Genomic DNA, 22,857 nt, shown 5'->3' with positions numbered 1-22,857 from the left:
TGCTTTGGCATTTTTGCACTTCATTTCTTTATTGAAAGAAAATTCTATGAAGAGAAAAGTTCTTTGCAAATGTGGATACAATGCTAAAAAAATGAAAATTTAAAGCTAAAAAAAGAAATACACTTTGAGTTAACATTATTTCCTTATATGGGGAAAGATGTTATGAGCTAGGGAATATAACAACTACACTACCCAGCATGCAACAGGAGTGACGAGCATGCGCGGTAGCCCCGAAAAGTGTTGTTGCCTATCGTCACCCGGCAGCTAATAATGAGCACGCTGTGAAAGTAAACGTCAAGAACTCAGCCAACACGTCTCGTCTGCATTATTTATAATTAGACAGACAACACATATACAGTGTGATTTTGTTTTGTTTACAAGGAAAGAAAAACGAAAGTTAAAAAAGGGAGATGTCATATATGTATGTGCTGCGGTTGATTTAAGAACGTTGCGACAGCTGCCGTAAAGGAGGTGCGTTGCTAGCCTGGTTGCTATGTTTCCGGTTGGTCGTAAAAGTGTTCGTCATGTGTTTGTACCCTGCTCAAATCTCTCAGTAAAGTTATTCATTGGATTATACCTTTTGTTTTGAACTTTATTACACATTGGAGCGCTTTTTCCCGTCCATGTTTTTCCTGCTTTCGCTATCTGCGCCTAATGACTGAGCTACCTGACGTCATTTCTTGTGATGTCCCACGGAGCATTTCTGGTCGGGACGGGATTAGTTCCCAGGGATTCGAATAAAGAACCAACTCTTTTTCTTTACTATAGTGGTCTCGATAACGGGTACCGGTTCTCAAAAAGGGATTCGAGTCCGAGGACTCGGTTCTTTTCTTATCGAACAACCGAGAAAACCGGTTTCGAGTATCATCCCTAGGAATACCTGAACTTTGCTGCGTTGTATATTCAAGTATTGAATGTTGAACATGGTGCATCAGATAATATAAAATAAATAAAACAGACCCATCAGTCAAAGTGCTGTAAGTTAGAACATAGAAAATATAATTGTTTATCATCACAGAATGAAGTGATGCAGTCGATCTAGTACAAAAGTCTAGTGCGACAAAAATATCTATTGTAAAGATCCTACTTATACTGTAGGATTAATACTATCTAACTATAATTTGGGATCTTTCTGAATGGGTATAATTTGAGCTTTACTTTTTTGAGACACTCGCCATGATTTAAAGTTAAAGTACCAATGATTGTCACACACACTAGGTGTGGTGAAATTTGTCCTCTGCATTTGACCCATCCCCTTGATCACCCCCTGGGAGGTGAGGGGAGCAGTGGGCAGCAGCGTAGCCGCGCCCGGGAATCATTTTTGGTGATTTAACCCCCAATTCCAACCCTTGATGCTGAGTGCCAAGCAGGGAGGTAATGGGTCCCATTTTTATAGTCTTTGGTATGACCCGGCCAGGATTTGAACTCACAACCTACCCATCTCAGATCGGACACATTTAAGTCTGCATATGAATGTTACACCAAGTTGAAGGGAAATGTGTAATAAATATGATAAAGACCGAAAATATAGACTTGAAATGTCTTCTGACCAATTTTTTGCTTATTGCAAATATCTTACAGTACCTACATACTAAGGCAAAGCCTGATACCATGTATGTCAAGTTACAAAATATGCGGTTTAGCAGCCTCTTGTTGGAACAGTTACAAAATCTTCAATGTAATGTACGTATGTTGCAGATATGAGGAGCTGCGTTACTGGTATGACTGTCGGTGCTATGAGGACGAGCTGAGACACTACCACCACTATATTGCTGAAATAGAGCCAGCGGATCATCCACAGTATCACAAGGTACCCCTCTTTACCTGATTAATCTTACCTCAGTCCCTTATTTTTAGAATCTTCTACAAAGTTATTCATTGTTGTGCCTATGTTGGTTCTTGGAGACACTTTTAGGTCAAGTCTGACTCCAAAATACATTTGGACAATATGGCCTAAGATTTATATTGCGATATATTAGGGATGTAACCGTATCAAAATCTCATAGTACAATGTTATCACGTTATTAAGCCCAGGGTACGGTGATATTGTGCTATACTTCCAAAAAAAAATACTTAAAAATATTAATGTGTAAATTGAAGTGGCAAGAATGTTTTGGATAGGCCCGGGTGAGAGATATGTAGGTAAAAATAAAATCTCAGATTTTTTTTCACAAAAAATTTGATTTACAATTAATTACAGATTTTGTTTTTCCTTACCTTTTGAAGAAACCATTGAATACAAATGACAGAGATAATTCAATCCATCATCACATTGTATTTATATAGCCCTTAATCACAAGTGTGGTTAATTCAAAACAAGTTTGTCTTTTTTTGATCAAAAAGTAGTAGTTTGAAATGACACTGTATACACTCTATCTTACTCTTAGCAAAATTAAAATTTGAATAATGGTTGTTCTTTTTAGCCCATATAGAAATTGTGCTTTTTATGGAATATTTTTAAAAATAACTAATTTAAGAACAAAAGACTTCTGTAAACAAAAAATATAACATAACACATTGCATGCATATAAAAAACTGCGCTAATATATACAGGGTTTCCCCTACAACGCCGCTGAGAGATTAAAGCCACCAGACCTTCAAAATAAGTTTTCTTTTTTTTTTTTAACATAAAAACACATTTTTATGATATATTGTATGAATGGATATAGTCTATTGTATATGTACTATTGGCTATAATAAGTTTAAAAAAACAGCTCAATTATCTTAAACATTCCTCATTGCTTTATTTTGGGGGGGGGAAAAGTGCATCTTAATCGCCTGTAAGAAGCGCGTCAGCAGCTGGTCACACACCTAAACGAGTTCATACCTGGCAAAAGTAAGGAAAGAAAGTTAAAGAGTAAGGTATTTTAAGCTAATTAATGCATTTCTTGTTCAAGCCAGTGGTTATTACCCCAAATATTTTGAAATAATTGACGTTCAAGACGATGGTCAATCTCCATGCAAGATCTCACTTCATGGAGCATCAATGATCATGAGAATGGTGATGGATCAGCTCAAAACTACACAGCAGGAACTGGTCAACGACCTGAGGAGAGCTGAGACCACAATCTCAAAACTCTACGCCATCATGGATTTGAATCCTACATTGCACCCATGGTCCCCTTTCTCAAGCCAGCGCATGGCAAGCAAGGCCTGTTTAAAGTTTGCCAATGACCATCTTGATGATCCAGAGGAGGAATGGGAGAAGGTCATGCCTACGGATACGACAAAAATAGAGCTTTTTGGTCGAAACTCCATCCGTGGTATTTGGAGGAAGAGGAAGGATGAGTACAATCCCAAGAACACCATCCCAACCATGAAGCACGGAGGTGGCAACATCATTCTTTGGGGGTGCTTTTCTGCAAAGCAGACAGGGCCATTGCATCGTATTGAGGGGAGGATGGATGGGGCCATGTATTGCGAGATCTTGGCCAACAATCTACTTCCCTCAGTAAGATAATTGAAATTGGGCTGCCGCTGGGTTATCCAACATGACAACGACCCGAAACACACAGCCAGGGCCACTAAGGAGTGGCTGCGTAAGAAGCATCTCAAGGTCCTAGATTGGCCTAGCTAGTCTCCAGACCTGAACACAAATGGAAAATCTTTAGAAAGAGGAAGGTCACTGCGACAGCCCCAAAACCTGAAAGATCTCAATAGGATCTGTATGGAGGAGTGGGCCAAAATCCCTCCTGCAGTGTGTGCAAAACAGGTCAAGAACTATAGGAAACGTCTAACCTCTGCAACTGTAAACAAAGATTTATTTACCAAATATTAAGTTCTGTTTTCCTGACATCGAATACTTATGTGATGTAACAAAAGGCATATTAGTTACCTAATAACCAGACAGTATAATTTTCTGTATTTTTGTTTTTGATTCTGTCACTCGCCGTTGTAGAGTACCTATGATAAAGATTACAGACTTCTAAGTGCTTTGTAAGTGGGAAAACTTGCAAAATCAGCAGCGTATCAAATACTTCCTCTCCTCACTATAGGTATCTGTTTAAATAGTCAATGCACCCTGTGGTTTTTCGAGGCACGGTGCCTATTAAAGCGGAGACCATATGCTCATTTTTACCACTGTGTTACATGGCCTTTCCTTTTAACAACACTCAGTAAACCTTTGGGAATTGAGTAGACCATTTTTTTAAGCTTTTCAGGTGGAATTATTTCCCATTCTTGCTTGATGTACAGCTTAAGTTGTTCAACAGTCCGGGGTCTCCGTTGTCGTATATTACGCTTCATAATGTGCCACACATTTTCAATGGGAGAGAGCTCTGCACTACAGGCAGGTCAGTCCAGTACCCGCACTCTTTTACTACGAAGCCACGCTGTTGTGACACGTGCAGAATGTGGCCTGGCATTGTCTTGCTGAAATAAGCAGGGGTGTCCATGAAAAAGATGTTGCTTGGATGGCAACATATGTTGCTCCAAAACCTGTATGTACCTTTCAGCATTAATGGTGCCTTCACAGATGTGTAAGTTACTCATGCCTTGGGCACTAATACACCCCCATACCATCACAGATGCTGGCTTTTGAACTTTGCGCCTACCACAGTCTGGATGGTTCTTTTCCTCTCTGGTCCGGAGGACACAATTTCCACAGTTTCCAAAAACAATTTGAAATGTGGACTCGTCAGACCGCAGAACACTTTTCCACTTTGCATCAGTCCATCTTAGATGAGCTTGGGCCCAGCGAAGCCGGCGGTGTTTCTGGGTGTTGTTGATAAATGGCTTTCGCTTTGCATAGTGGAGTTTTAACTTGTACTTACAGATGTATTGACAAACTTCAGTTACTGACGGTGATTTTCTAAAGTGTTATTGAGCCCATGTGGTGATATCTTTTACACACTGATGTCTGTTTTTGACGCAGTACCGCCTGAGGGATCGAAGGTCATGGGCATTGCCGCTTACGTGCAGTAATTTCTCAAGATTCTCTGAAACTTTTGATGATATTACGGACAGTAGATAGTGAAATTCCTAGCAATAGCTCGTTGACTAATGTTGTTCTTAAACTGTTGGACAATTTGCTCATGCATTTGTTCACTAAGTGAAAACCCTTGCCCCGTCCTTGTTTGTGAATGACTGAGCATTTCATGAAAGCTGCTTTTATACCAAATCCTGGCACCCACCTGTTCCCACTTAGCCTGTTCACCTGTGGGATGTTCCACATAAGTGTTTAATGAGCATTCCTCAACTTTCTCAGTCTTTTTTGCCACTTGTGCCAGCTTTTTTAAAAACACATTAAAGACATCAAATTCCAAATGAGCTAATATTTGCAAAAAATAACAGTTTACCAGTTCTAACATTAAGTATCTTGTCTTTGCAGTGTATTCAATTGAATATAAGTTGAAAAGGATTTGCAAATCAATGTATTCTGTTTTTATTTAGATTTACACAACATGCCAACTTCACTGGTTTTGGGTTTTGTACTTGATGCCACATGTGCTGCACATAAGTCCGATATGCCAATTAATTCACTACCAATCAGTCCACTGTGTTCCTTGCGTCTCACTCTGTCTAAATGATAAATGATAAATGGGTTATACTTGTATAGCGCTTTTCTACCTTCAAGGTACTCAAAGCGCTTTGACAGTATTTCCACATTTACCCATTCACACACACATTCACACACTGATGGCGGGAGCTGCCATGCAAGGCGCTAACCAGCAGCCATCAGAGGCAAAGGGTGAAGTGTCTTGCCCAAGGACACAACGGACGTGACTAGGAAGGTAGAAGGTGGGAATTGAACCCCAGTAACCAGCAACACTCCGATTGCTGGCACAGCCACTCTATCAACTTCGCCACGCCGTCCCGTCTACAAGGATAGCTTTAGCTTCCCTGTGACCCTTAGCAGGAAAACGGTAAAACATTGGTTTGATGCAATGCTAATTTTGATGACGATAAATATGTGCTCCATAACAAAGTTAATGTCTTCTGGTTGTTTTTCCCTGCTCTTCCCCCAAAGGCTGCTTTGCCTAGCCCGATATTCATGGGGCCAAACGATCACCGCATGATGGCCAAACATGCCGAGATTTACCCCTCTGCAGTGGAGCTAGAGGCGGTGCAGACAATTGTTTCCCATGTGGAATGCGCACTAAAAAATGTGCCCGAAAAAATTGATAAACAGATTATCAAAGGAAATCAAGAGGCCAAAAGGTAAGTTAACCAAATTGTAGGTTTATAATTTGTTTATATGATAAACTTTGAACTAACCTGGATTCATTTTTTTTCTCTCTTTTCTCTTTCATGTTGATTTTTGCCTCCTCCACTACGCAAGTGCACAAAAACGTGCCCTGCATGGGATCATGAGGGTGGGCCTGCTGGCCAAAGGACTTCTGCTTAAAGGAGACATGAACCTGGAACTGGTGCTCTTATGTTTCAATAAGCCCACCATCACTTTGCTTCAACAAGTGGCTGAAAGTCTAGGCAGCCAGTTAGAGGTACAGTTGCAAATGCTTCATGTCATTCTTTGCTAAAAATGATGCATTTTAGATAAAAACAACAGTTGGTCCACACTAGCGCTGCACAAAAAATGAAAATTTTGTTTCAATCTTACAACGTGTTAGATTGTAACATTCACTGTACATGATGATCAATGTTTCCTCATCTCGAGCCTCGCTGGACAGGCTGGATTGTTGCAGTTACACTACATTGCCAAAAGTATTTGGCCACCTGCCTTGACTCACATATGAACTTGAAGTACCCTCCCATTCCTAACCCATAGGGTTCAATGTGATGTCAGTCCACCTTTTGCAGCTATTACAGCTTAAACTCTTCTGGGAAGGCTGTCCACAAGGTTGCGGAGTGTGTTTATAGGAATTTTCGACCAGTCTTTCAAAAGTGCATTGGTGACGTCACACACTGATATTGGTCGAGAAGGCCTGGCTCTCAGTCTCCGTTCTAATTCATACCAAAGGTGTTCAGGTCAGGACTTTGTGCAGGCCAGTCAAGTTCATCCACACCAGACTCTGTCATCCATATTTTTATGGACCTTGCTTTGTGCACTGGTGCACAGTCATGTTGGATATCGTTGCAAAGTACTCATGATATCATTGTGACCTCGCCCTCACCGCCACAGGAAATCCTGATTACATATATACTTACATCATGTATAAAACCTCAATGGAGGTGTTTGGATGTTTTTTTAAGGGCTGTATGGGCGGAATTGCGCAGAACCCATAGGCTCCATTGTAAGCAAACTTTTGATCGCATTTATTTATTATTATTCAGAATGATAAAAAATACATATATATTACATCTATCGTCATGTTACGCATGACGATTGTGGACAATAGGCAAAATTCCAAAAATAGTGCTTTCTTTTTAACATCCACAGTTGTAAGGCAATACAAATTGCTTTTTTTCCAATTACTGTGTGTCAAATTGGCTCATGTGAGGTGATTATGTCATTGTACACATTCTGCTGTTACCGGTAACTGTTCTGGGGCAAAGATGCACAGACAACCTTTTTAAATTAATATTCGGGGTGAGTGTATCAGTCTGTCTATGGTATTTTAACGTGCTGTTCCTCTTTGTAACAGACCGATTCTGCCGGGTTGTACACAGTGGTCCCATGTCCAACGGATGCAGCCATCATTGTAAAAAGCACCAAGGAGTCAGGTCTGACTCTTACCCTCCATCTCACGTCACCCCAGGTCAGGGTGGAACCGCAGAGTGAGACGTCAGATGCAAGTGAGTGTGCCCTACCTAAAAAGGTTCTATCACAGTTCTGATCTGTGCGTACACATCTTGCACTGTTCTACCGACTTTGGAATTCAAACCTCACATTTTCGATTATCCTCTTCCATTTGAGGTCAGTAGCACTTGTACAGGTCAGTGAACAACCACTGAATGTTGGCTCTTCACTGTTCTGAGAGTTCTGTAAGTACTAATTGATAACAGTGCCCTAGTCTTGTACATATATCTATGTGTTAATGCCTAAACTGAAGTCTTTCCAGCGCGCTCTGCATGTCCTTGATACTAAAATTTTGTATTTGCGGCGACTGCAGCAAAACTGATCACCAAAAAAATGCTCTAAAAAGTTTTGGTAGAGTATGAGTGAAATGACTCTGTAGTCTAAAATTCAGATTATTTGGATTGGTCCAATGGGATGTACTCAAGCGCTGCACGTAGGGCCATTTTACTCCCAAATACCACACATCATGTATTTCAATAAAAGTATTGCAAACTTTGTGTTACTTTCTATGAGTCATGGATAAGGGTGTACAAATCCAAGGGATGGTGTCTGCCAACATAATTATTAGAGGCGGCACCGGCGCACTGGGCCGTCTCACAGATCCCTTCCCAGCAATAGAGGCCGACCCACAGGCTCTGAGACCCACATGCTTGAACAATGTCAAGGGGGCCGTAAGGACGTTACCTTTGAGCGATCACCCGCTGCCTTCGACATCTATTGACATCATGGCAACAACGGTGGCAGCAATATTTTCCTAAAAGGGGAGTCTTGCGGGATGAGGTTTTACAAGAATTACGGCTCAAGACGCAAACCACTCTTTAATGGAAACACGTTCAAGTTGCAAATGTACTTTGTCGAAATTTTGGAAATATTTATTTTGCAAAAAACCGCAATGGAAACACAGCTATTGACAGACAAACATCTGTTTTCTTCCGCTTACCCAGGTTTTGGTTGGTTGGGCAGCAATCTCAATAAAGGCTGGTAGACACAAAGATTTTCTAAATCTGTTCAGTGGTCCTTGAACACACCATAAAAATATCCCCGTCTCGTAATCCTCTTGAGTATAGAACGATCACTCTGTTCTAAGAGCACAGCTTGTAGGTTCAATGTGCTCAATTGAATAGATTAGTTGCTCAGACAGTAATGTGTTTATACAAATTTAGATTAGGGTACACTCAAAGTTCAATATAACACGGTTCAATATAATGCAATGTTTATATAACGCAATCGTGTCATGAACCCTGAACTTTCGCCCGTCTTCTTTTCCACTAAAGTCAATTGCTTCATTTTTCACCAAAATATAGCTTATTTAGAAACTTACTGTCATGACCAGTCCATACTGGTCATATCCTGTGTTGGTTTATTTACTCTACGCAACAGTCACACGTCTTCATTGCTGCACTTATCCCCGATTTCTACGGGAAGTGTCACGGCTGCGGTGCGTAATCGCCACAGACCGGTGCCGCCACCTGTCGTCCGGCAATCCCCACTGCCGTTCTGTTACGGCGCCGCCGTTTAGCAAAATAGCGTGAACTTCTACTAGATCTTGCAAATCCGCGCATAATCATGTGATCAAGTAAACACTGAAATAGGGTTGAACGGTATACCGGTATTAGTATAGTACAGCGATACTAATGAATCATATTCGGTACTATACCGCCTCCAAATAGTATGTCTAAAAAAAGCTTTAACAAATTGAATTCATGTCCATCCCCTCCCGTCAGCCAATTACTTCCCGTCCAACACAAGCAGATTTTAGCTGAATTGATCCGTGTTGCGGCGAACGGCCAAAAATACAAGCTCTGCGTATATTAAGGTAATGGATCCGGAACGGCAATGCCCTGGCGGTTCCGTACCGCAGGCTGTGAAAACTGACACATTGACTCGAATAAAAACGGAAAGAGTCCGCCGCCGTAGTGATGACGCAGCGCAGCCGTGATGCATCCTGGGGAAATTAGGGATTAGACTCTCTTGTTGTTCGCCATTGGCGACCCTTTGAGTTCAGGTAGCTTCACGTTAGGCTAATGCCCTGTATGTTTTCGTGCCTCGTACTGGAATTAAACAAGCATTCTTTTTTTTTCTTTTATTTTCTTTTATTCTTTTTTTTAAAATGTATTTATTTTAAACAACATAAAAAAAGACACAAGATACACTTACCATTAGTGCATCAACCCAAAAAAAAACTCCCTCCCCCATTCACACTCATCCACACTCATTTACACAAAAGGGGCTGTCTCTTTCGGTTATTAAAAAAAAAAAAAAAATCTTCTGGTTCCTACAATATAGTATAATACAGTCTGCAAGGGATACAGTCTTTAGAGCACACATGATTGTGTGTGGTGCTGGTCCACTAACATTTTCATTAATTACTATCTTCTATGTAATTGTTTTTATATTGCTTTACTTTCAAACAAAACAAACAAAGGACCTTAACTTCACCAGACCGGGTTGTCAATGAAATCAGATTGTTCAAAAGGGGTCTTAAAACCAGGTCCAGTTCAGATAACGTCCAGATCGGGCTCAGCAACACACACGTTTACCCATGTACACCAAAAACCAGGGAACACAACAGGTTGCATACAATCCACATAGAAAAATACATTTTCAAATTAAGCACCCATGTACAGTCCAGATCACATCCAAGTCGAACTCAGCAACACATACCTTCATTTATGTACACTTAAAATAGGGAATGCAACAACAGATTGCATATCATATATAAACAAAATTACATTTTCAAAATAAGCCTTTGAGGACTTCCCATCTTTTTTTATGTTTTTTGGCATCATTATCGTTTTCAACCATATAACTTTCTAAAGTTAAAAAATACTGAATAAATGTTTTAAAGAAAGAAATACTAAGTGAATATCTGTTTTTGGCCTTAAAAATAAACCTTTTACCGAGTACTATAATTAAATTGACTAAATCATGACTGTCAATGAACTTTGATTGATTGATTGAGACTTTTATTAGTAGGTTGCACAGTGAAGTACATATTCCGTACAATTGACCACTAAATGGTAACACCCGAATAAGTTTTTCAACTTGTTTAAGTCGGGGTCCACTTAAATTGATTCATGATACAGATATATACTATCATATATACTATCATCATAATACAGTCATCACACAAGATAATCACATTGAATTATTTACATTATTTACAATCAGGAGTGTGGAGGGGGGGGGGTGGGTAAAATAACAGAAACCACATCAAGCTTCATAAACAAACCAATCTTTAAACATATTTTTTCAACTTCCACCCAAAACGAAGACACAATATGACAATACCGAAACAAATGTAAGGTGGATTCAGGCTCCTGACAACAAAATCGGCAATCATCTGACTCTGTCATATTCCATATTTTTAACATTTTTCCCGTGGGTAGGAAGTTATAAATAATTTTAATTTGAAAATAACGATTTTGCACATCGATAGTGGTTTTGTAGATTAATTTGAATATTGCATCCCACGGCAACGGGCAGTCAAAAAAGTCCTCCCATTTTCCATATGTGTTGTATGGGGCAGCCTTCAAAGATTTCTTTATTACATAAAACGTATATATTTTTCTATTTATTTTAGTTCCTTTTTGCCAACTAGAATTTCTTATTAAGGGTTTACAAACTAATAATTTAGTAGTTCCATAATTAATTTGTTTCCATCTTTTCCCAATGACTCCAGTTAGTTGATTAAATGAAAAGCAAGCATTCTTACCTGCGAGCTGCTTCCTGCCGTCCATTGCAACCATCCGTAGAGACATGACCTTCGCAAATCTGCGACCAGATCGTAACACTTACAAAGTAAATCTATATAAAACTCTCCAAAAAGAAATAATTTTTAAAAAAACTAAATAAAAATAACAAAATTTCGACCCAGTGATGTCCAAATCTACTGGTATATAGTGCCCGACCTATTCTGTGACGTGAGAGCAAAACCCATCATTTAAGTCATGTCACGTGGGGTCACAATCCACCAAAGAGGTTTAAGCAGCCGAGTTACAGGTCATAACGTTTTCTAAAAGAAAAGGGTAAAAAAAATAAGGATCTCCGGAAGAAAGTGATCTGTATTTCATGGCCCCCATAAACCGCGTTATGTCAAACTGAGTGTATGTTGTTTTTTAATGGAGTAAGATGTTAATGTTTCTTTAATTAATGTCTTTTTTTTTTCATTTTAGCATTTAAGTAACCGAGCCTGCGCCAGTCAGTGAGTTTTTTAAAGTGCAGTTATCAAAATCTTTTTTTTTTATCATTTTAATCTAAAATGTCAATACTGATCTCCAGGAGTTTTACTGCGGTTGTCATTAATACTGTTTATTGTTACATCCCTAATTCAGTTTATTTTCATGTAGATGGAATTGTTTTAAAGACTATATGAATTTAACAGAGGGTATATTTCACTCATCTTGTAAAATGTAGAGTGGACAGTGTCAGTTTAGTGCCCCAATAAAGACAACATTCATCTGCAGCTCAGTTAAAACAAATTATGAGCAGTCATCACTTAATTTTAGGGTCCTAAACCTGACTGATGCATTGGTGCCCCAATGTGACTAATGATGAAATCCCAGCCCCTCAATGGTCATATTGTTTGAGAATATCTCTCGTTTACATACATTTTTATGAATATTAGAAGCTGGCTACCAATGGCCAAAACATCAATACACGTATATTGTCTAATGGAATACCGGTAAGCGTTTCCACAATGACAATTAAAGTCTTCGGGCCCATGTGTAAATATACATTTTAGTAGCTACAGTATATCCTAAAAACCAGCGTTCACTGCATTGGATAATTGTTTGTGGTCTATTTCTTTCTCAAGTAACACATTTTGGTGAAACTGGACACGCTGGACAAAAAATAAATGCCTACTGCAGAGTATGCTGGAGTATTTGCATATATGCATATCACTTTTGCTCAAAACAATTAATTGTATAAATAGGACATTAATGCTATATTTTGTTTTATAATTATTTATTTAATCTTTGTACGGTTGGGTTGTCACTGCAGGATATTTCATACTTTTTAAACAATCTTGTCCTCTACAAGTTTAGAAAAGAGATACAGTATTTAAAAAATAAAACTACTGCAGGGTGTGTTCAGACTTTATGCCATCAGTTTTGCTGCAGAGTGTCGTAGACGTGAAGGTTTTGACTGTGATTCACCTCTGATTGACTTCTAGTTTGTGAAGTTTTTTTTTAGGACAACTGGACCTTTGACCAACTGGACACACTGTCTCATGAGGGGAAAGCAGCCAACCCAAGCCAAGGAACTGCAGGAAAGGGGTCTTTACAGTAGTTTGCAACGGGAGAATAGTCACCAATTTGCTGCAGAATTAGCAAATGTGGGGGTATTATTAGGGCACAATCTCTCTTAAGGTTAGCTGGGATTCCCAACTAGCGACCATTTCACTTAAAAGGTAGCTCTAAAATTACCACACAACTATAAGATCTCCTCTCCCTGCTGCTTGTGGTTTGTGGAAAGCTGCTGTTCCTTGAGCTGCACGACAGAGCCAACCCCCTTGGTCAAACTGTACCTTTTCTTCTAACTCCACCTCGTCAATAGAATCGCGAACAGACAACGATCTGCCGGACGTTCTGGACAGACAGAAATGCCTAACTTCCTTGGCGTCTCTCCGCCACGCCAAGTGGTTCCAGGTTTGCATTCACGTCATTATTTGTACGTAAGGTTCAACTGTGCCTTTGAATGTCTTTGGGTTTTTCTCCCTAAGGAGAAAAACAGAACATTTGAGTGTCAGTTGTTGATCTAGTCGTTTATCTTTGAAGTTTCGCTTTCACTAATTGAAGTCAAGACAAGTGATTGACTGTTTCATCCCAAATTGCACACTTAGTTCAGTTATTATTCATTAGTCAATTTTGACTTGTATTTGATAACAACTGGCAGCGTAACTTAAAAGTAGCACTCAATGATATCTTAACGGCTCAACATTTTCCGCCTCTTTATGCTTTCCTCTCAGGTGAACTAAGAGTGGAGATGACCTTAGATGCTGCAAGTCCTTAGTTCAAATATCTTATTTGTGTCTTCAGGCAAAAGTCAATAACCTGAAATCTGCTGTTATTGTGATCCGGGTCTTGAGGGATTTGTGTATTCGGGTTCCTACCTGGGCACCACTCAACGGATGGGTAAGCAAACTGTTGAAGACTATTTTTTTTTAATTCAGTAGTTCCTCAACTCACAAGTGTTTTTGAGATGCAAGGTATCTTAGCTAATTGTTTTGCTGTAAGTTGTAAGCAAAAAAAAAAAAGTGTTACGATGTTCCCCACCACAAGTTGGTATAGCGATTTTCAGAATGAACCCCCGGGAAATAAGATCCAAACAAAACATCTGGTCTTACATGCTAGCAATATATAGCTGGAGATCGACATGACTTTGTTTTCCAACCATTGGAACAAAGAAAGTGAGTTTGAAGGACAGTGCTGGGAAGAAGTAGATTTTATTCATTAACGAAAAAAATCCATAGCAACATGACCGAACGTGTAGCCAACTAAAGGTGCAGTTTGTGTGTAACACTGCTAGTCTACACAAACCAGCCAAGGACGTTAAAATCATATCCAAACGGTGGCCATTGATCCATGAAAATATGAAAAAGCTGCAAATGGTGTATTTGACAAGAAGGATCTCAAAGGAGATACTGTTAAAGTACACTCTCAGAAGTAAATTAATTACATCATACAACTGCTGTAGTACTTTCTATTGTATTGTTTTGATACATGTCCTATCTAAAAGTTAGTGTTTCTTTTTAAAAAGCATGTTACTTGTTACAATTGTGCTGTTTCGTGGGGCCAAGCATTAAATAAGACGTTGATTTGGGACAAGCGGTCGAAAATGGATGGATGGATGGATTTGAGATACATAAGTTTTGAGTTAAGAGCTCTGTCACAGAACCAATTCCAGCTGGTAAGTTGAGGTATTACAGCACTGTCATTTCTTTATATTGGTTGTTTTTCTACAATTTTTGATAAATAAACTTGAATTTTTGGGAGAATGTAAAATTAACCTATCAAATCTTTTCAGAAGTAAGTTTGCATTTCCACCAAGTGGTCCAGCTCAGTTTTCTTTGTCACTTTTTTTTCGGACGGTTATGATTCTAATTCTTGATTCCAATTATTTTAAGAGGCAAGGTAAAAAAATAACTCTGAATTTGTCACGTGGGTATTTTCAACCAGTAAATAAATATCAATCCTTTAAACTTGAATATAAATTACAGGAAGTTTATTTCCACAAGAATATACTTTCACTGAAGTTTCACTTTATTTTTGAAAACCTCATAAAAATTATTTACACATATCCTGTTGGTTATGTGTGATAGATCAGGGCTTTATGCTACCGGTTCAGATAACGATCATCCTTGAGTGAAATCAGCCAATACAGTCACATGTATTAGCTGCATTGTTATTTACGGTATTAATGACAGTTTAACAATATCAACACAATATTGAGACTTTTTTAAAACATTTTATTACGTACGATGGATGGATGGATGTTTGGGCAAAACAAAATCATTTATACACAATAACTAAACAAAAGCAAAAACTACCGCATTTTTCTGAGTATAAGTAGCTCCGGAGTATAAATCACACCGGCCGAAAATGCATAATAAAGGAAAAAAACATATATAAGTAGCACTGGAGTATAAATCGCATTTTTGGGGGAAATTTATTTGATAAAACACAACACCAAGAATAGACATTTGAAAGGCAATTTAAAATAAATAAAGAATAGTAAACAACAGGCTGAATAAGTGTACGTTATATGACGCATAAATAACCAACTGAGAACGTGCCTGGTATGTTAACGTAACATATTATGGTGAGAGTCATTCAAATAACTATAACATATAGAAAATGCTATACGTTTACCAAACAATCTGTCACTCCTAATCGCTAAATCCGATGAAATCTTATACGTCTAGTCTCTTACGTGAATGAGCTAAATAATATTATTTGATATTTTACGGTAATGTGTTAATAATTTCACACAAGTCGCTCCTGAGTATAAGTCGCACCCCCGGCCAAACTATGAAAAAAACTGCGACTTATAGTCCGAAAAATACGGTACTATCTATTACTCAATCTTTAATTTTTACCCTCAATTTTCCTGGTCCCTTATTCCCTGAAGTTGTAAACCTTAACAAAAACAAGAGGGGAAAAAAAGAAATAAAAATTTTGGGAAATTAAAAATATCGATCTAATCACTGTAGTATTTAACATATACTAAAACACCCCTTGGTATGAACAATAACGATTTATGGATCAATCCATTTTCACCTTACACATTTGACTAGTAGCGGCTGCTAAAAAGCATCAGAGCAGCCCAACAGTTGTTAACTAATCTAATTATTCAACATATTAATTTCCTCTTACTGTAATGCAGTCCCATCTCAACTTCTTAAAGTTTACTAAGCAGTTTAACGGCGAGCTTAACGATTAACTCTCCTTCTCCTGCTTGTTCTTTCTCTGTGTAACTTGTTTAGCTTCGTCCTGCAGTGAGATTGTAATGTACTTTATTTGCCTCAATGAATAATTATTGACTTAGGAACGAGCGCAGCTCCAAACGGTGTATGGCGATGCACAGTTAGCCTCATAGCCACCTTTGTGGCAGTTATTTCTTCTGGTCGATGTACTGAGCATCTAAAATAGGAATCAATGTTTAAAAATGTAGATAGTTCCAGGAGAATCGGAATATAAGACCCGGTTCTAAACGATGCTTAATGCCCAACCCTGCGTCGTCTAATTTTCATAATTGGTTAGACACAAAATTGGAGTAAAACTGAGGTTTTTGATCTGTTTCATAAGTAATGCGTGACATTATCTCATGTAGTTATCTTCTACGGGTGTTGGTTTCATTTAGTGCGGCAGTTGACGTTCATGTGTGCGCCTCATAACGCACGCCGAAGATTAAAAACATTCATGTTGTTTCCTGGGATCTTAGTAAGACAATTTACACTTAATTAAACGTCTGATTAATCACTATATTGATGAACAGATGCATTATAATGCAGGGCTAAGTCAGCTGTTTTATGTGAATAAGTGAGTTAAGGATCAGAGCTTTGACATCTACTGTATACAGTTGCAAAGACAAGACAGTCCTATTAAAGGTGTTTGATAGCAAGGGTGAACATGTGAAATAAAAAAACAACGTAAGCCAAATCTCTGAATAGCGCTCCAAATTTGTGATGGGTCGCACAAATGAATGTATGGGAAACTCTGGCATATAATGGCTCAGATGGTAGAGCCAGAAACTTGAGGGTAGAAGGCTCCAATCTAGCTTCCGCCATTCTAGTCACCGTCGTTGTGTCCTTGGGCAAGACACTTTACCCACATTGCTCCCAGCACAACAGCCACTTGGTGTAAATGTAGCTTAATGTAGATAATGGGTTTTTCAATGTAAAGCGCTTTGAGTCACTAGAGAAAAACCGCTATAAAAATATAATTAACTTCATTTCACTACTAAAATCCATCTGGAGTACAAAATGTTATTGCAGTTGTCGAAGACACTTAAGCAGGTGACATATTTTAAGCCTTGGTGTAGGTCTGTGCTATAATTCTGTCTGTGTGCACTGTTATTTACAGCCTCTTGAGCTGCTGGCAGAGAAGGCCATGAGTACATCTGAGAGGCCATTGGGCCCAGGTGAAGCTTTCCGCAGAGTTCTGGAGTGCATTGCCTCTGGAATCCTCTTGAATGGTGAGCCTTGATCTTTTCTTTGTTAGGCCATTGGCTGAGTGCTGCAATGCCAATATGAATTGCATTTGTGCACAGATGGTCCTGGAATTAAAGATCCCTGTGAGAAGGAACCATTGGATGTCCTTGGGTGTCTCACCCTACAGCAGCGTGAAGACACTACACAGAGTGCCCAGGTAAGATTGTGTCACCGACAGATGTAGGCGTAAATACAGTACAAGTGTATATTCATGTTTCCTCATTATTTGAAATATTTGATGTAGTTGGCATTGAGACTGTGTGCATTTGGAATGATGTACAAAGTTTTGGGGATCAATGCAAGGCCTGGCAAGCCCTGGAAACCAATGGGAGCACGTGCAAAAACTGGACTAGGTAATGTATCGTTATTATGATCAATTAATGTTGTATTAAACATATACCGGTATGTGTATCAGTTCTTGCAATATTATAATGTCTTCATTTAATACAGGCCTGGCAAAAACAGCTAAAGCCTCTCTGCCAGCCAAGAGATCCTACACCGAAGTGGCGAAAGGAAAGGAGGACTCCTTAAATAGCAAGCAGAGGAAGTTTCTCAAATTTCAGAAGCGGTTTCCACGCAAATCATGTAAGTAACAAGTTTGAGAGGTCTGTCTTTTTCCACACTATTTAAGGAAAAAACAAAAAAAAATGACTTTTTTTTTTATGTTCTCCATCAGTGACTGATGATTTAAGCATGAATGCTGTAATGCGTCTGAACCAGTACCGACCTGGCCTTGAGTACCGGCTCACCTCTCAGACTGGTCCAGTCCATGAGCCAGTTTTCACCATGTCTGTGGATGTAAACGGGAAAACCCACGAGTCTACTGGGCCTTCAAAACGAGCAGCCAAGCTTAATGTAGCCACCAAGGCAAGACTTTCAATATTAGTTCTTTTTACAATGACACAAGCAATCCAATACTCTGTGAGCAGGTTAATGCTCCTTTTTCTGATATATTCAGGGTTTCCACAGGGCATTAAAAATAATTAAACGTATTTTTTCGAAAATTAGGCCTTAAATGGCATTAAAAAGCATTAAATGCGATGTCCAAAGGCCTTAAAAAATGTAATACAACTGTAAGACTCGGCCGATACGCCAATCCATCAAACTTTAAATGAAAATTAATATAATACTGTTGTGTTCATCGATAAATTGCTACGTCTGTGTATTTCTTTCTTTGTCTCTGGCTTTCAAACTGGATATAAGAGGTCTTTGTAAGGTCCGAACGCAAGAAAAGTGCTGGTTCCATAGCGGACATTCCGCTGGACGGCAAAATCAAACGGCTTTGGGGACCCAAACTTTGTCATTCTTTGGTCACTGTGGGCATGTGGTCATTGACTCTGACACTACGTCATGTTAATGAGGAGCTCTGCTTGTTTCATACACGACTCCTTATTTCAGACAGTCGCCTCCGCTCACACGAGCTAACCTGGCTAACAACTCTCATTACGGTGGCCTAGAATGGACAACCAAGGCAATTCTCACAACCGACCACAACTCTTTTATTCTCTGTCATTCTCATAGTAAATACATTAATATTCCTTTATACATGACACTTTATACATAACTTGCTATCTACTGTATCCATTTTAAACAACTGAGATGGTGTTAAAATACAATCTATTCAAGATGTTCTATTGACTGTTTCGGATAAGCGGAAGAAGATGGATGGATGAATGGATTTTTAATGCATCAAAAGGGCTAATTGGCATTTTTCCAAATATCATTCCATCACATGCATTTAAAAAAATATATTTAAATCAATAATCCATTTCCATCATTTCGGACATCGGCATTACGTTTTTTTTGGTGGCATTAAAAAGCAGTAAATTAGATTTGCTGATACCTGTAGAAACCCAGATATAACACTATTTATATTTAGGGATAACAAACCATTGTGCATATTTAGCGCAATGTTTTTTAATCCTGTTAATCAAATGTTTAATCTCTAACACTCTCTGTATGCCTCACCCTCTCCTAGTACTTGACTGAAAGCAAAAACACACTACCACCATGCGACACAAAGATAATACAGTCACAGTGAAAAGTTGATCTCACTCTGTCACGAGACTGATGTTAGTGGCTTTAAATAGCGAGGATATGATGAATTATATCTTACAAATAGTGTAAAATATTCATAATAATCCTAAAGACGTATCAAAAGTTTTTTATAGTCTGTACAATCAATCAATGTCAATCAATGTTTATTTATATAGCCCTAAATCACAAGTGTCTCAAAGGGCTGCACAAGCCACAACGACATCCTCGGTACAGAGCCCACATACGGGCAAGGAAAAACTCACCCCAGTGGGACGTCGATGTGAATGACTATGAGAAACCTTGGAGAGAACCGCATATGTGGGTAACCCCCCCCCTCCCTCTAGGGGAAGTTCAAAGTAGTCTCTCTTTTTTTAGCATAGACAATGCTTCTTTTTTCCCCCATCTATTTCAGTGAGCAATGTAAAAATGTTGTCCCTTCCGGGTGGGTTTTCACACATTAAACTGACTTTATACTATTATAACACAACTGTATATCAATATAGTGATGTATAACATGTACAATGATGTGTACATTATATTTAAAATCAGAGCATACTTACATAGTGGACGATAATGTTTATATCGCTCGTGTGTGTCATAAGGCGCATGTTTGCAAGCCTGCCGCTAGATGAAATGAAGCCTTATTCAAGTAAGTAAATATCTTCATGTTCTGTCGTAATATAGATTTAAAATATTAGTGTTGCACATTGATATACGTGTATGAGACATACATGATTGACAGTCATGAAAATCAATTGAAGCCAACATATCCTCCAATCTGTTTTACAAACTTTAACATCTAATTGTGATAATTATAAGCATTATCTTTAACCAATATTGGTAACATGCAACCACTGTGATTGATGGGTCTGTTTTATTTATTTTATATTATCTGAAGCAGAGGAAAAGCAACAAGTTAAAAATCCAATAGCTATTACTTAGAAAAGTGTTGTTACTGTGTTTTGACGTTTTTACCACTGTATGAACCATGTTTTATTGTGGTAAATATTTCTGTCCTTCTGTTCAAGTTGGTTAAAAACAACAAATGGCCTTATGAAGCTACTTTTTAGTTATATATCTATCCTAATAATAAATTAATACATTGTAAACGATTACCGGTAATTTTTTAGGTGAGATTAAAATAGAGGTTAATTACAAATCCTAACTAATCACTAATATTTTTAATTGCTTGACAGTACTGATTATAATCGCACAAATGGCAACTATTACAGTTTGTTTCTTTTCCAGGTCCTGCAAGATCTCGGTCTTCCAACAGGCTCAGAAACCAAGGCTGAGCCCAAAGTTGATGCCGGCCAGGATGTAACTGCAAGTGCCGCCAATGCATCAGAAGACGTACGTTGGAGCTCCTTTTTAGTATATGTATCCAATCAATTAACCAAATTATTGCCTGACTGTTCACCATGTTATGGTTTAGAGTGCTCAGGGTCCTATCCTGACCAAGAATGGGAAGAACCCCGTCATGGAACTGAATGAGAAAAGACGCAGTCTGAAGTACGAACTCTCTGCAGAGACGGGTGGCTCCCATGAGAAGTGCTTTGTTATGGAGGTGACTTGATAGTAACACACTTTGTCTCAGTCTATACTGATTATTCAAGTCAACAAGACACTTAAAAGCACTTGAAAAAACAGTTGACACGTCACGCCTATCTTGTCTGCTAGGTGGATGTTGATGGACAGAAGTTCAAAGGAAGAGGTTCCAACAAGAAGGAAGCAAAGGCCTACGCCGCCCTAGCCGCTCTGGAGAAGTTGTTCCCAGACAGCCCTGTCATGTCCAAGAAAACGTCGAAAAAGCTGACTTACACCGACATGGTAAACACAATACACACTATTCTGACACTGTACCAGCACTTTCGTTGCAATGGCTATGTGCAGTAGCGGTAAATCAACCCTTAATCGGCTGTTTTGCTTTCAACAGCACATCCCTGGGTTCGGTACTATTCGAGGGATTCCTTCAGATTCCGCATCACCCAGCTGGGGTTTTGGCAGAGGTCGAGGAAGGGGCCGAGGCAAACCCTTTGCTTCAGGACCTACTTACAACAAAAGTAAAGTTCTCTTTTGGTTAGCCTGATTTTTGAATAGGCTGCATGGCCAATGAGTAATGTGTCATTTTATATATTTTTTATTTTTTATTAGCCAACTTCAGTTACGAGGGCAACTCCGGAAAAGGCTATCGTAAGTATCCTTATACCCCTCTGTGTCATTGTGTGTTTATATTTTACTCCGCATGTCAGATTGGACTTTACAAAAGCATTGTGATGAAGGAAAAAAAAAGGATTACAAGGTATTATTCTCTGATATCTGTACTTTAATGAGCAACATGGCTCTTTTTCAAGAGAATAACCTGCTATGTTTGACCATTGAAGATGAAGTTACATTAAATTGAATTAATTATGTCTGTCATTGTACATACATTTGGCAATGCCTTTGCTATACAGTTAATTTAAAAGCTTTAATAGCTCTAGACTTATTTTATTTCAAACAAATAAAAGAAGTCTAGAATGCTCTAGACTTATTTTATTTGTTTGATATTGTCATTACTGCCTCAAGTGGTGGAAAAGTGTATTGCAACAGAGTACCGCAGCCAGCTGATACAGACCACAGCTGAGAAACATAATTTTTGGCCCTATGGTTAATAAACACTGCTGTATAATAGCCTGGTGGGTGTATTTTCCCCTGACAGGCTTTGTTCAAGTCAAAGGAAATCTGTGTGGTTTGTTTGATAAGAATTTTATAACACGCACCAAAAGGTAGGTCCGCTTTTAAATTAACTGTATAGCAAAGGCATTGCCAAATGTACACTACCGTTCAAAAGTTTGGGGTCACATTGAAATGTCCTTATTTTTTAAGGAAAAGCACTGTACTTTTCAATGAAGATAACTTTAAACTAGTCTTAACTTTAAAGAAATACACTCTATACATTGCTAATGTGGTAAATGACTATTCTAGCTGCAAATGTCTGGTTTTTGGTGCAATATCTACATAGGTGTATAGAGGCCCATTTCCAGCAACTATCACTCCAGTGTCCTAATGGTACAATGTGTTTGCTCATTGGCTCAGAAGGCTAATTGATGATTAGAAAACCCTTGTGCAATCATGTTCACACATCTGAAAACAAATTAGCTCGTTACAGAAGCTACAAAACGGACCTTCTTTTGAGCAGATTGAGTTTCTGGAGCATCACATTTGTGGGGTCAATTAAACGCTCAAAATGGCCAGAAAAAGAGAACTTTCATCTGAAACTCGACAGTCTATTCTTGTTCTTAGAAATGAAGGCTATTCCACAAAATTGTTTGGGTGACCCCAAACTTTTGAACGGTAGTGTACGTACAATGACAGACATAATTAATTCAATTTAATGTAACTTCATCTTCAATGGTCAAACATA

General features: G+C 38.7%; 1 protein-coding gene across 1 annotated transcript in view; it reads left to right on the top strand.

Annotated features, from left to right (window-relative positions):
• The window catches only part of LOC133639787 (interleukin enhancer-binding factor 3-like), a 30,687-nt gene that overhangs the window by 3,438 nt on the left and 4,392 nt on the right, over positions 1 to 22,857 (top strand). The window contains exons 3-18 of the mRNA XM_062033390.1: positions 1,699 to 1,810; positions 5,969 to 6,159; positions 6,281 to 6,443; positions 7,545 to 7,695; positions 13,259 to 13,350; positions 13,741 to 13,836; positions 17,287 to 17,398; positions 17,474 to 17,571; positions 17,659 to 17,767; positions 17,865 to 17,999; positions 18,091 to 18,281; positions 20,700 to 20,804; positions 20,887 to 21,018; positions 21,132 to 21,281; positions 21,388 to 21,514; positions 21,606 to 21,644. Of these exons, the coding sequence (XP_061889374.1) occupies positions 1,699 to 1,810; positions 5,969 to 6,159; positions 6,281 to 6,443; positions 7,545 to 7,695; positions 13,259 to 13,350; positions 13,741 to 13,836; positions 17,287 to 17,398; positions 17,474 to 17,571; positions 17,659 to 17,767; positions 17,865 to 17,999; positions 18,091 to 18,281; positions 20,700 to 20,804; positions 20,887 to 21,018; positions 21,132 to 21,281; positions 21,388 to 21,514; positions 21,606 to 21,644 (2,003 nt within the window). The remainder of the gene's footprint in view (positions 1 to 1,698; positions 1,811 to 5,968; positions 6,160 to 6,280; positions 6,444 to 7,544; positions 7,696 to 13,258; positions 13,351 to 13,740; positions 13,837 to 17,286; positions 17,399 to 17,473; positions 17,572 to 17,658; positions 17,768 to 17,864; positions 18,000 to 18,090; positions 18,282 to 20,699; positions 20,805 to 20,886; positions 21,019 to 21,131; positions 21,282 to 21,387; positions 21,515 to 21,605; positions 21,645 to 22,857) is intronic.

Source organism: Entelurus aequoreus, linkage group LG22 (genome assembly GCF_033978785.1).
Source record: "Entelurus aequoreus isolate RoL-2023_Sb linkage group LG22, RoL_Eaeq_v1.1, whole genome shotgun sequence".
Lineage (NCBI taxonomy): Eukaryota > Metazoa > Chordata > Actinopteri > Syngnathiformes > Syngnathidae > Entelurus > Entelurus aequoreus.
The sequence above is the reverse complement of the archived record's forward strand: the minus strand, read 5'-3'. Positions and strand labels throughout refer to the sequence as shown.